We start from the raw sequence: 12,803 nt of genomic DNA, 5'->3' as shown, positions 1-12,803 counted from the left end.
TTGACCTTGTCCCACATCCAGCCCATCCTGACTCAGGGGTGCTGTGAGGGGTGCCCTTTGACCTTGTCCCACGTCCAGCCCATCCTGACTCGGGGATGCTGTGAGGGGTGCCCTTTGACCTTGTCCCACATCCAGCCCATCCTGACTCAGGGGTGCTGTGAGGGGTGCCCTTGACCCGCACCTGCCCCTGCCTCAGTGCATCTGTAGAGATCAGTGTTCACCCACCCTCAAAGGCGGGAGCCTCGACAGTGTGGGAGGAGTAGAGCTTGGGGGCTGCTCACCAGGTCTGGTTTGGGGAAGAGCCTCCCCAGAGTGGTGAACTCCCACAGGGATGCTTCAGGGCTCAGTAGAGGGGGTCCGAAGCCTCTGACAGATGGCCATAGTTGGGTCTCAGGAGAGTAATTTCAGACTTTAACTTAGCAGAATGGGTTCCCATGACTCTGGCAGCAGCCATCTCAAAAATGCCAAATGACGAAAAGAGTTTACTCCAAGGTTAGGAGCAGTGATCAGCTGCCTGCCGTGCCTTTGCTGCTCACACGGAGACCTCTTCTTATCTCTGTGTCTGGACACCTCCTTGGTAACAGTGTCATTTTTAGGACTTGTCACCATACAGTTTCATGTGAGGTTTGAAGGAGTGCAGGCCTGTGTCAGACCCAGGTGAACCCGTGTTCCCTCTGCCCTGGACTCAGTGGATTGGGCATTGGGAATAAGTCTGTGGGTGTCTGCAGCCTGCTGAGCTTGAGTGGTGACCTAGTAACCCTGGGGAGCTTTGGAAGGGGAAGAGTATCCAGGGAGGTGGGACTAAGGTGAGTTTTGTGAGCACGTAAGCATTTTAATGGAGTGGGAATGTTTTAAAAACTTACAAAGATGTGGATGAGTATAATTTTATATATATTACATAAATTGTACTTAAGTCATATCACATATTATATGTTATGTACATTTGTGAAATATGCATATATAACTTTATAGGGAAAGTTTCTTTTAAAACCCCTGGCCAGATAGACAAGGAGAGGCCAGTCACATACCCGCCAGGATTAAAGGCCTCTTCCTAATTACAGAGCATTCCAAATTGCGACTGAGCTGCTCCCCCGAACGAGAAATCATTGTTGTCATTTTTAACTTTATGCTAACTGTGTTAGCAAGCAACTTGTCCACTGATCAATTATTGCCATTTTTATATTAAAAAACCAACCAATGGGGGGAATATTCAAAGGGCCAATTTACTCCATGTCTGTTAGAAAGTAAACATTTTTCATGAGGATTCAATTGGTAAGCATTAATGAATGAGTGATTTCCCCCCTTATTTCTGGAGCATCCTTCAGGCATTCAGTCATATCCTCCATCCCCGAGGAAATGCACCCGCTTAGGGGCCAAGAGCGGCGTTACTGCTAGCTCCATTCCCTGCCGCCCTGGGCTGAAGTTAGCCTGGGAAGTGCTGGGCAGCCAGGTGGCAAGGGTGGCCCTGGCATGCTGTTGACTTCCCTTTTAGCCTTTGATAAGTTGGAGATGTTTTCTGAGTCCCAGATTTCATGTCTAGAATAATGTCAACTCCACAAGAAATACTTTCTCCCTGGTTCACTAAAATGGTTAAGGTAAAAAGAAGCCAAAGGTAGACCAGGTGCAGTGGCTCAGGCCTGTAATCCCAGCACTCTGGGAGGCTGAGGCAGGAGGATCCCTTGAGCTCAGGAGTTTGAGACCAGCCTGAGTAAAAGCAGGACTCCATCTCTACTAAAAATAGAAACACTAGCCAGGCATTGGGGCAGGTGCCTGTAGTCCCAGCTACTGGGGAGGCTGAGACAGAGGGATGGCTTGAGCCCAAGAGGTTGAGGTTGCTGTGAGCTATGATGATAACAATGCAATCTAGCCTGGGTAACAGAGTCAGACCTTGTCTCCAAAATAGCAAAACAAGCAGACAAAACAAACAAACAGAAATCATTTAAAAAATATTTTAAAAGAAGGTAAATGTAGTACAAAGTATGATGCAGCTAATGTCCAATCGGAGAGCGAGAGGGAGTTGATTCAGTTTGACTTTGAAGGGGGAGAGTGTGTGTCTGTTGCGCTTGCTCCGGACCTCCTGAATGTTCAGCTCCTGTGGAAGCTGAGGGCCTGGGGATTGGAGATCACTGGGATCTCCCCCCGCCCCAGCTGTCTCCTCTGGAACCCCTAGCTCTTCTCCAGGGAGGGTTTGTTGTACCCTGTTGGGAATGCCGTAGGCCTGCGGTCCTGCCCGGGTCTGCCTTCGGCATTCTTACCTCACATAGAGCCTAGAGATTTCTAAGGAGATGGCCCCGCCCGCAGCTAGTTCACAATCAGTAGTAGCTGCAGACGGCTGTGCCCAGAGCTCTTCCGTTCAGCACCTGACACTGAACTGAGCAGCCGCCTGGGACTTGGTCCCTGTCTGCTGAAAGCTACGGTGAGTAGCGCCCCAGTCCTGATGGGGAGCATGGGACGTGCATGGAGACAGGAGAACGTGGTGCTGGGTGGTCTCACAGCGCAGTGTGGTCACTGTCATCACAACAGGGACTCTTTCGGGGCTGAGATGTGGCTGCAGTGGAGGACAGAAGGCTTCACAGGTGCCACGTTGCTGTCTGGGACCCTCATTGGCAGACTTAGCGAGAGAAGGGACCTGAGCCAAACAGAGGCTGTGAGGAGGAGAGAAATGATAGAGACTATTGCAGTGGTTCTCAACCTGGGGTTGCAACCCTTTTGTAACAATGAAAATACATTGCAGCGTTAAGAAGGCTGAGAACCACTGGTTTAGAGGAAATCTGGTCGTTATCGGGAGGTTTGGGCCAGAGTGTCATGGCATTTGGGGACAGAAAGTACAGGGAAGTGGAACATGGGGTTCAGCTGGGTATCTGTGGGACACCCAGGGAGAATGGCAAGTCAGTGGCCAGGAGAGCCCACGAGCCCCACCGGGCTTGGAAGACCCAGCTGTGGATCATCTGTGCATTACTGGGAGTTGGTGCTGCCTGGAAGTGCGTGTCACGTGCAGGAGCTGAGGACAGACCTGAGGGGCACCATGAAAAGAGGAGGGGCTGAGAGATAGCAGAGGCTGAGCCCCACCCGGGCCAGAGAGGGCAGGGCCTGGCTCCCACCCAGGGAGCCAGCAGTCCCCTGGGGCACGATGGGCTTCAGGAGAGCAGGTGGGGACAGAAAGAAGCAGAGGCCTGTGAACCAGGGCTGTGCACGTGTGATAAGGCGTGGGGTGTGGAATTATAGACTTAGGGTATTTTGTGGAAAAGGAAGATTAGGATAGTCACTGGGGAAGATTTTTCAACATTTATCTTTAACCAGGAAAGTGTTCCCATGTGATTTTGTTCACCACTTTCCCTTTACGCTCCCAGACTGTGCGGCTGAAACATTTTCTGGGCTTGGGACCCTGACGTAGAGAAGGGAGGCACACACACCCTCACACCGTGTCACCTGGGTCCAGGTGCCTCTGCTCAGAGGGACAGGAGTGCGTCTCTGTGAGCCCCGCCTTTCCTCCAGAGGGGCCAGGTTTGTCCTTGAGACTCAGATCTGAGACCCTGATTCCATCAGCTGCTGCCAAGAAGCAGCAGTTCAGTCTGGTGGTATCAGATCCTAAGCAGCTCTGGAGCAGTGATGGGCCAGGTTCAGTCTGGTGGTGTCAAATACTAACCAGCTCTGGAGCAGTGATAGGCTAGGAAGGTGCGTTTTGTACTTTACAGAATGTTTCCCACCTGTCAGTGTGTTTGGCCTCACAGCGAACCTCCCAAGGTAATCAGACAGGTCCCTCAAGCTGTCCCTCTTCTCCTGAAACACCCCCCCCCAAAACACACATGCACAGTGGTGGGTCGAGAGTTCCTCTGCTGTGTTCCTGCAGCTCCCTGGCCTCAAGCCCTCGAGCCATGTGGGCCCTGAGGCTCTGGGCCAAGGATTATTTTGGGTTTGTTTTTATGCCCAGTACATCATAGCACCTGCCACCAGGCTCAGCGCTGAGGTAGGTGAAAGGCGAGGAAGAGGGTTTAAGTAGAGGCAGGGCCCTGCCTAGTACATGAGAAGCCCCTGCCCTCCCTACACAAAGGGATGGACGGGGCCCAGGACACACTGTAGGTGCCGGGAATACCTTGGCTGCCCAGATGTCTCTCCCAAATAGTTGGCCCCTTATTGATGTCACTGTACCAGCGTTCCTCTGGGAGCTAAGTACTAGCCAGGCCTGGTGTGGTGAGAAAGCGATTCTTTCCCATGTGTCCACTGAGTGGTGGCCCACAGAGGACCAGGCTTCCCACCACCTGCCTTCAGAGACGCTCCTCAGCACGCTGGCTAATGGGCAGCTTCGTTGTGCCTCTTTGTGTTTATTTGTAGGGTTGTATTTTTGGCTTGAAGGATCAGGAGACCCTTGGGCAGATTCTCAGTGTTTGTCAACATGGAGAATTAATCCCACAGCTTTTGGGGGGCACTGGACAGAGCTCCCTTCAGGCCGCTTCCCTGCTTCCTCCTCAGTTTGGACACTCTGTGCTGGGCTCAGGGGATGCTTTTAAGAGTCAGGACCGTGACCTGATGGTGAAGGTGTCACCCACAGGTGCAGCAGGAGCAGGGGATCGGCTAAACAGCCATCAGCTAAGACTCATTTGAGCCAACAGCTTGAAGTTTATGGGAAGAAAAAACAAAACTCCATAAGATTCTTGAGAAGTTCTATTTCACAGAATGCGTCCAACATTATTCATTATGTCTCTGGTTTCTTTTTTTGGTGGTGTTGCCTCCAATAGAAAAATAAGATTTGAATTTAGGGCACGCATATGTTTCCTGTCTGAAGGAGTTCAGCTCTTTCCATAACCAAAACCTCCTTTTCTCTCCACTAACTGCAGAAGCCTTTTTGCCATGTGACACGCGAGCAGGCGAGGGTTTGATGGCGGCTGACAGTGTCTCAGGCCTGCATTTGCTCACCTCGGGGACAGCAGCCATGTGGGCACTCAGCTTGGCTGCCCAGGCCCCTCCTGGGAATCCTCAGCCTTGTTTCTTCTTTTTCTCTCTGCTCCTCAGTCTCAGGCTGGTGGGCGAGGCAAGGGGGTCAGGACCTTCCACAGTCCAGGTGCTGGTTGGACCGCTGGCAGGAACTCAGAGGAGGGCTCAGGGTCCCTCAGTTGGCACTTATTTGAATCAAGAAAGGCGACAGGTGCCCTCCTGCCATAGGCTGGCTGGCTCACCTGCCTGCAGCCTGGCCTGTCAAGGAGCATGACGGTTCCTAGGCCATGGGGAAGGGCTGGTCCCACGTGGGGCACGGAGAGGGGGCCAGAGCAGGGCACACCCAACCCTGTGCAGACATCCTTGTGGAGATGAAGGTAGAGGCCCTCTGAAGCCCTTCTCTCTGGAAGGAAAACAGACTCTCTCCCTAAAATAGTCTGGATGGTGCCCCTGGCTGGGTTTGAGACATTCTGGTGGCTAACTGAAATTTCACTTGCTTTGTAAACCCAGCCAGCCAACTAGGCTGAGGCATAGGTCAGGCCCTGCTTCCAAACCCTCCCACCACCAAAAAAAAGCAACAGGCAGGGTGTGGCTGTTGGTGTCCTTTGCTGCCCAGAATGGAAACACGCGTGTCCACAGCTGCTGTCCTCGGGTTTCCTTTTTCTGATCGATGGGAAGGTTTGGGAGCAGGAACAGTGGCATTCCATATGTCCGCAGGCCCTGACGTCAGCAAGCTCGTGCACTCCACGAGCGGGCCCCAGGAACGGATTGGGCACTCACGTGTCAGGCTTTTTAAATTACGTCCTTGCTATTCTGGGCTCTCGGAAGATTAAATACTTCATTAGTAATCAGGGCCCCGATTGTCAGTGTCCTTCCTGGGTCCTAGGGAGAGCTTCGGGGCAGAGGGCCCGGCCCACTCACATGCCAGGGAAAGCGGCCGTGCCCCCAGCCACAGCATCTGCACCCCTGTGAGCATCTGGTCCAGAGATAAGTGTCTGCAGGATCAGTTTTCATCCCTTTGTCTGATGAGCAATGCCCGGTGTATCAAATGGCACAATGGTCCCATCTTGTTACACAAGTGGAGACATGTTGTATGTGTGCGTTATCTGTGCTCCTCTCTGGAAGGACCCTTCTAAAACACGTGTGGTCCACACCAACCTGGCTTCCCACCTCATCTAGACCAACTCCGGCCCTGCTGCCCACCCATGCCTCCATGTCAGGTCCACATGGCTCCCAGAAGCTGTTCCCCATCCTCCACCCTCGCCCACCCTGCCCACGCACAGGCCCCCTGCTCCTCCCCCAGCCCCACCTCCTGTGCCCGCAAGTGCCCTCCGCACGGGGCATCCTCTCTGCGTCTCCCCAAGTCTTCCCTTGAAGCTGCCCTGGCACACCTCACAGCCTCCCCCACCCCGGCATGGAATGTCCATCCTATGGCCATGTAGACTCCCCAGGGGAGGCCTGTGGGCCGTTCTCACTGCATTGGGCAGCCCGCTATCTCCTGCCCAGCCTAGTGCCTGGCACCTGAGAGCACTCAGCTCATACTTGGGAATTTCACAGAGAAGCACCCAAAGGGTGCAGATACTGCCCTGTGGCTCTGCAAATATTGAGATCATCACAATCACCCAATAAGCAGCTGCCACTGTTGTCCTCAGGGAAACTGAGGCACAGAGAGGTTGAGTTTGTTTACCCAAGGTCACACAGCAGCGGCAGGATTCAAGTGGTCAAAACTGGCTGAGTCTGTGCTTGGCTGCTCATGGCATGTAAAATGAAGGTGTGAGAATGGGCTCCTGCATCTGGAATCATGCACGGGACACGAAGCCGCAGTGTGGCTCAGCTGCTACACACCTTCTAACGTATGCAAATGTCAAACATTAGATACGTTTTCTAAAAGTGTGCTGAGGAAGCCAGAAAAGAAAGAGTGCCAAAGTGTTTCAGTAGCCACAGTGATCCTCCCTTCCTGGACAGGGGTCCTCCCTGGACGATGATCCTCCCTCCCTGGACAGGGGTCCTCCCTGGACGGTGATCCTCCCTCCCTGGACAGGGGTCCTCCCTGGACGGTGATCCTCCCTCCCTGGACAGGGGTCCTCCCTGGATAGTACTTCTCAGGTGACCTGTGTTTTCCAAGCATTCTGCTTGACCCAAAGTTAGAATACTTTTTTTTTTTTTTTGAGACAGAGTCTCACTCTGTCACTCTGGGTAGAGTACTCAGAGATCCTTCTGGAAAGAAGTACAGATAACACAAACATACATGTCTTTACTTGTATAACAAGATGGGATCATTTGCCATTTGATACACCGGGCATTGCTCACAGCAACCTCAAACTCCTGGGCTCAAGCAATCCTCCTCCCTCAGCCTCCTGAGTAGCTGGGGCTGCAGGCACCCACCACAACACCTGGCTAGTTTTTCTATTTTTAGTAGAGACAGGGTCTCACTCTTGCTCAGGCTGATCTTGACCTCCTGAGTTCAAGGGATCCTTGGGGGGCCTCAGCCTCCCAAAGTTCTGGGATTATAGGTGGGAACCACTGTGCCTACCAGAATGATACAACAGTGGCTACCAGTGGGATTAGGGGCTCAGGGATGGGCCTTTTGCATGTACCTCACCCCGCCATTGGTTTGCAACTGTTAAAGGGTCGCCGTTCCCAGGAGCATCCCACTGCAGGCGCAGCAGCCGTGGATCCTCCCTGAACATTCTAGGTGCCGTGACTGACCAAGGTCTTTTCTCTCCCACCCATCCAGGACATCATCGAGGGGGGCAGCCTGCGTGTCCCACTCCAGGAGCTGCACCAGATGATCCTGACCCCCATCAAGGCCTACAGCTCCCCGACTGCCACCCCTGAGGCCCGCCACCGGGAGCCCCAGGCCCCACATCAGCCCTCGCTGCTGGGCCCGGAGACCCAGAGCCCCGACTGCAAGGACGCTGCTGCTACCGCCACTGGTGCCACAGCCACCCCCACAGCTGGGGCCAGCGGCGGGCTGCAGCCACACCAGCTGAGCAGCTGTGATGGGGAGCTGGCAGTCACCCCGCTGCCCGAGGGGGACCTCCCTGGGCAGTTCACACGCGTCATGGGGAAAGGTAGAGCCTGATTCACCCCTGTAACCTCTTTTCTTTTCCCTGAATCTGCTAATCTGAGCCTGGGGAGGAAGGTGGGAGAAAATGGTTTCAGGAACAAATGGCTCAGTGGCTGAATTGCTCCCTGAAGCAAAAACGAGTGGCAGGAAAGGAGTGACAGACAGGCTAGCTCAGATCCCTTCAGCCACATCCCACCCATCTCTCTGTGCACGAGGATGCCAGGCCTGCCGGGGCCTCATGCCTCCCCACTGAGAACGTGTTCAGATGTGGTGGTGATATGGAGAACTCTTGGCACAGAGCTGAAGTTTGCAGGTGTCCTAGGGGCATGCATCTTCTCCCTTCAGGGCTGGTCCTCACTCTGAGTGAACACGATCATTAAGAGCAAGGACTGAGCGCCAGGCCCCGCTCTGTACATCACCTATGCAGCTTACTCCCCAAACTGTCCCATTTTACTGGGGGAAAACAGAGGCCCACAGGCTAATTAGTCCATCTAAGTTTTCACAGTTGACGGGGCAGCTGGGATTTGAACCTGTGGCCTTTCTAGCATCTGCACAGTTACCACTGTGCCTTCTTAAAAGCTCTTGACAGAATAGGTCAAGTGCCACAGGATGGTGTCCCATTTGCTCTTAGGTGTTAATACCCAAACCTAAAGAGTCACTTGTCATCTGGCCTCCCCTTGCTGCCTCTACCCGTTCTATCCAGACAGACCTTTGAGCTTTTGCACACACTCCCTCTCTGCCTAGCACTTACTAGTTTGTATAAAGCCTACCTGTGAATTACAAATGGCACCCTCACGGGTGGATGTAGCCCAGCAGGTGTGCATGTGTGCAGTGCACAGCCTGCGCGTCTGTCTGTATGTGGCAGCTGCTCACCCTGGTGCAGACGTGGCCCAGTAGCTGCTCACCCTGGTGTGGACTTGTGCAGTGCACAGCCTGTGCGTCTGTGTGTGGCAGCTGCTCACCCTGGTGCAGATGTGGCCCAGCAGCTGCTCACCCTGGTGTGGACTTGTGCAGTGCACAGCCTGTGCATCTGTGTGTGGCAGCTGCTCGCCCTGGTGTGGACTTGTGCAGTGCACAGCCTGTGCATCTGTATGTGGCAGCTGCTCACCCTGGTACAGACGTGGCCCAGCAGCTGCTCGCCCTGGTGTGGACTTGTGCAGTGCACAGCCTGCGCGTCTGTATGTGGCACCCTCCTGGGTGGATGTGGCCCAGCAGCTGCTCACCCTGGACCGGACTTGTGCAATACACAGCCTGTGCGTCGTATGTGGCAGCCTTGCCTGGCACACTCTTTCCCTCACCCCATTCTCTTCACATGTGCCATGCCCCGTCATGCTCCCAAGTCTCAACTGAGTCCTCATGTGCACCAGGAAGGCTGCCTGATCCACCCCCTCACGTGCCTCACTGCCCCTCTGCTTTCCTTGTCCTGGCTAAGTTCACGCTGGATTGTCACAGTCCATAATGACTGTATCTCCATCACTCTGCAGCACCCTGAATACCCCACCTGTCACGCAGTGCATGGTAGAGGCCTGTCGAGTGTTTGGTGACTAGTCTGAGGACTGACAGCAGCATCCCAAGCCAGGCCTCTCTGAGGACCGTCAGGGAGTCCATGGCCATGCTGTGTGCACCTGTGCAGGGCAGGGCAGGGTTTGTGGAGTGGCCCTTCCAGTGAGAGTATCACCCCAGGCTACCCTGTGCCTTCCCTGGGCCTGACTCTGATGCCTGCACCCTCAAACGTGCACTGTTAGGATAATCTGTGATTGTTGAGAGGTGTCACAGCAAACCTCGATTATTGAAAGCGTGGGGCAAATGTCGGCACCTCTCCTATGGGAGGGAAGACAGTTTTCTCTCCTTTATCTCCAGTATCTCAGACCATTTTAAGAAACCAAGTTTCCACCAGTGGGAATGGCCACCTGAGCCTCCTGGTTGAGTAAGAATAACCCTGATGTAGATGCCACAAAAACCTCAAACGCAGAGAAATCCAGTTGAAGAGCTGATGCTTGACTTCCCGTGCAGCTCTGTGGCGGTGTGGGGGGTCTGTTCTCCCTCACCCACCTCCCCACCTCCCTGCCCACCCCTTCACTGTGACAGGTCAGAACAGATGTCCCCGGGGTGAGGCTGCAGCCCTGCCGTGCCCGGGGAGACTCACACACCTCTGGCCCTACTTTATATTAACCCCTTGAAAAATTATAAACCCAATTCCTGCTCCATATACACAATTTAAATTAAACAAAATGGTGGAAAATGAAAAACAAACCTCCCCTCCCCTCAAGCCCTGCTATCTCCTTCCCCAGGGGTGGTTGCTGTTAATCTCAGGATATCTGTTCAAAAATGTCATTGTCACGATCAGGCCCCTGAGTACACACGGGCCTCACTGACATCCTTTCGGGCACTTGCTGTGGGTGCAGGCGAGCCATGAGCCACGCATGCATGGCTCTGAGCTCATGGCACGTCCCACTCAAGCACGCACACACGCCTCCCCCAGGACCAGCCTGTGCCTGTGAGCACAAGAGCCGGGGCCTCTGCCCCAGTCAGCCTGGAGTTTGCTCCGGGCAGGGCCAGCCCTGTGCCTTCAGCGGAAAGGCGGCCTCCAGGCCTCTTCTGCAGACCTGATGGTGGCAGGTCTCCCCTGTCAGGGTGTCAGTCGTGAGGCAGAGCAGGCAGGTGTCAGAGCACGCCCTGCTAACCCATCTGTGTCTTTCCATCTGCAGTGTGCACACAGCTCTTGGTGTCCAGGCCTGATGAGGAAAATATAAGTTCCTACTTACAGCTCATAGACAAGTGTCTGATTCACGAGGTGAGTAGCGGGATTTAGCAAACTGGCTTTCTCATTGCCTAGAAATGCTCAGAGTTTCTGTGACATGATCACTTGGGTCTCCAACAACTTGTTTTTGAGGGATGGACAGTCACTGGGCAGAACTAGGCTGTGACGGCTTCAGACCTAAAACAGGGCTTGTGTGTTTCGGTGTCTGATGACTCACCGGGCCCAGGGCTCCGATGTGAGGCGGAGGCCCAGGAGAGGCTCTGGCACCGGAAGGATCCGGGCGGCTGACACAGAGCTCTGCCCCCCAGCTCTGGGTGTTCCCAGGCCTTCCTGAAAGTTGGTATTAAAGCTTCTGCTCAGGGAAACGGGAGGGAGAGAGCAGCAGAGGGGGGCGGTGCTGGCCGTTCTGCTGCTGTGCTCAGGTGGGAGGTTTCTGGAGGAGTTGTGTTTGCCTCTGTCCTTGTGAAGGAGGCTCGAGACAGGCTGCACGACAGTGTGTGCGACTTCACACTCAGACGGAGGCCGGCCTGGAGCAGGGTCAAGCCTCAGGTCCGGGGCTCTGGTGGTTCCTTGGACGCGCACCCCAAAGAGTTACAGTGACCGTGTCTGGGCTGGAGAAACTTGGGGCCGATAAGTCGAGGGTACTGAGGTCTGTTTGTAGGATTTTGAAGTGAGAATAAGGTGATGAGGGTCCCAAGCCCCTCCCCTTTGCTGCGTTGGCAGGTAGAGCCTGGGAGTCTGATGGGCTCTGTCCCTTCCCCTGCCCTCTCACACAGCCCCTACTTTCCCGGCTGCCCCAGTCCCCACCCTGCTGCAGTCCCATCCATTTCTGGGGCCCTGCAGGTTTCCATGCCCAGGTGAGCAGTGCCCGTCCCTGCCCCTGGGCCCTGTTTATGGTCTCTTCCCTCAGCTGCAGGACTTCCCACATGCTCTGCATGCAGCCTGCACCAAAGCTCTCTCCAGCGTGGCCACAGTGGCCAGGTGCCTGTGTTGGGAGCTCAGATGTGCCATCTTCTGAAATGTTCAGCTGTTCCAAAGTACTGGATTTTTCACTGGAAAAAGAAAGTTATATTTTTTTCAATTTAATGGTTCTCCCGGAGCAGCCAGGTAGTGCCTGATGACGGCGGCACCTGCTGAGGGTCCATGTGTCTGTCCCAGGAAGGAGGAGGCCGCCTCCCCCCAGGCTTGCCCTCACCCTTCTCTGTTGCCAGTCCCGACACTGAGTGTGCACTGGCTGCCCAGAAGCCACAGAAAGCAGGGAAGGCGAGAGCTTGTGGAGGAGTGTCCAGCTCATCCACCGTGGGCACTTGCCAAGCACCTGGTCCCTCACCTGGTGGCTCCTGGTGAGGGGCAGCGACAAGACAGAAAAAGCAGCCCGTCTCACACACAGGACGATGGAGCCTCTGGGAAGGTCACCCCTGTGTGCCCCAGAGCACAGCAGAGCAGCAGGCACCACCCAGAGCTGGGCCAGGGCCCTGCCTCAGAGGACCCCACCCTGAGCCAAGACGTGACTGGGGCAAGTGGCGGGAAGACGCGACCAGTAAGGAGGTGGAGGCATCTGGGGAGAGGACACTTGCAGGGCAGATGGAGCAGGGAGAGCTGAGCTTCTGAAAAAGCAAACAGGAGCTCTACTTCCTCTCCCACACCCAGTCAAGGCTTCCCAATGCTGGCGGACAAGTTCCTTCCACCTCGCCTCAAGTTTCCCAGCCCGTGAGATGACCGCCCTCCTGCTGTCCCTGCCCAGGACACCTCACTGGCCGGCACCACACTCTACCTGATGCCTCGCTCCCCCCGACCTGGGCACCCCGGCTCTTTGCCCTAATGCCTCCCTGCCCAGGCACCCCAGCTCTCTGCCAGACGGCTCATCCCCCTGGGCACCCTGGCTCTCTGCTGGACATCTCATCCTCCTGGGTACCCTGGCTCTCTGCTGGACACCTCATCCCCCTGGGCACCCCGGCTCTCTGCCAGACGCCGCATCCCACTGAGCACCCCAGCTCTCTGCCAGACGCCTCATCCCCCTGGGCACCCCAGCTCTCTGCC

At 55.0% G+C, this 12,803-nt stretch overlaps 1 protein-coding gene across 2 annotated transcripts in view; it reads left to right on the top strand.

Moving 5' to 3' along the window:
- Window positions 1-12,803, top strand: part of SAMD4A (sterile alpha motif domain containing 4A) — an 85,775-nt gene that overhangs the window by 44,821 nt on the left and 28,151 nt on the right. For both annotated transcript variants that reach the window (XM_023514478.1, XM_023514477.1), the window contains 2 exons: window positions 7,670-8,006; window positions 10,711-10,796. In XM_023514478.1, coding sequence (XP_023370246.1) covers window positions 7,670-8,006; window positions 10,711-10,796 — 423 coding nt within the window. The remainder of the gene's footprint in view (window positions 1-7,669; window positions 8,007-10,710; window positions 10,797-12,803) is intronic.

The sequence above is a fragment of the Otolemur garnettii genome, unplaced genomic scaffold (genome assembly GCF_000181295.1).
Source record: "Otolemur garnettii isolate 467f Iridium unplaced genomic scaffold, OtoGar3 scaffold00054, whole genome shotgun sequence".
NCBI lineage: Eukaryota > Metazoa > Chordata > Mammalia > Primates > Galagidae > Otolemur > Otolemur garnettii.
This window is presented reverse-complemented; position numbering and strand designations above follow the sequence as displayed.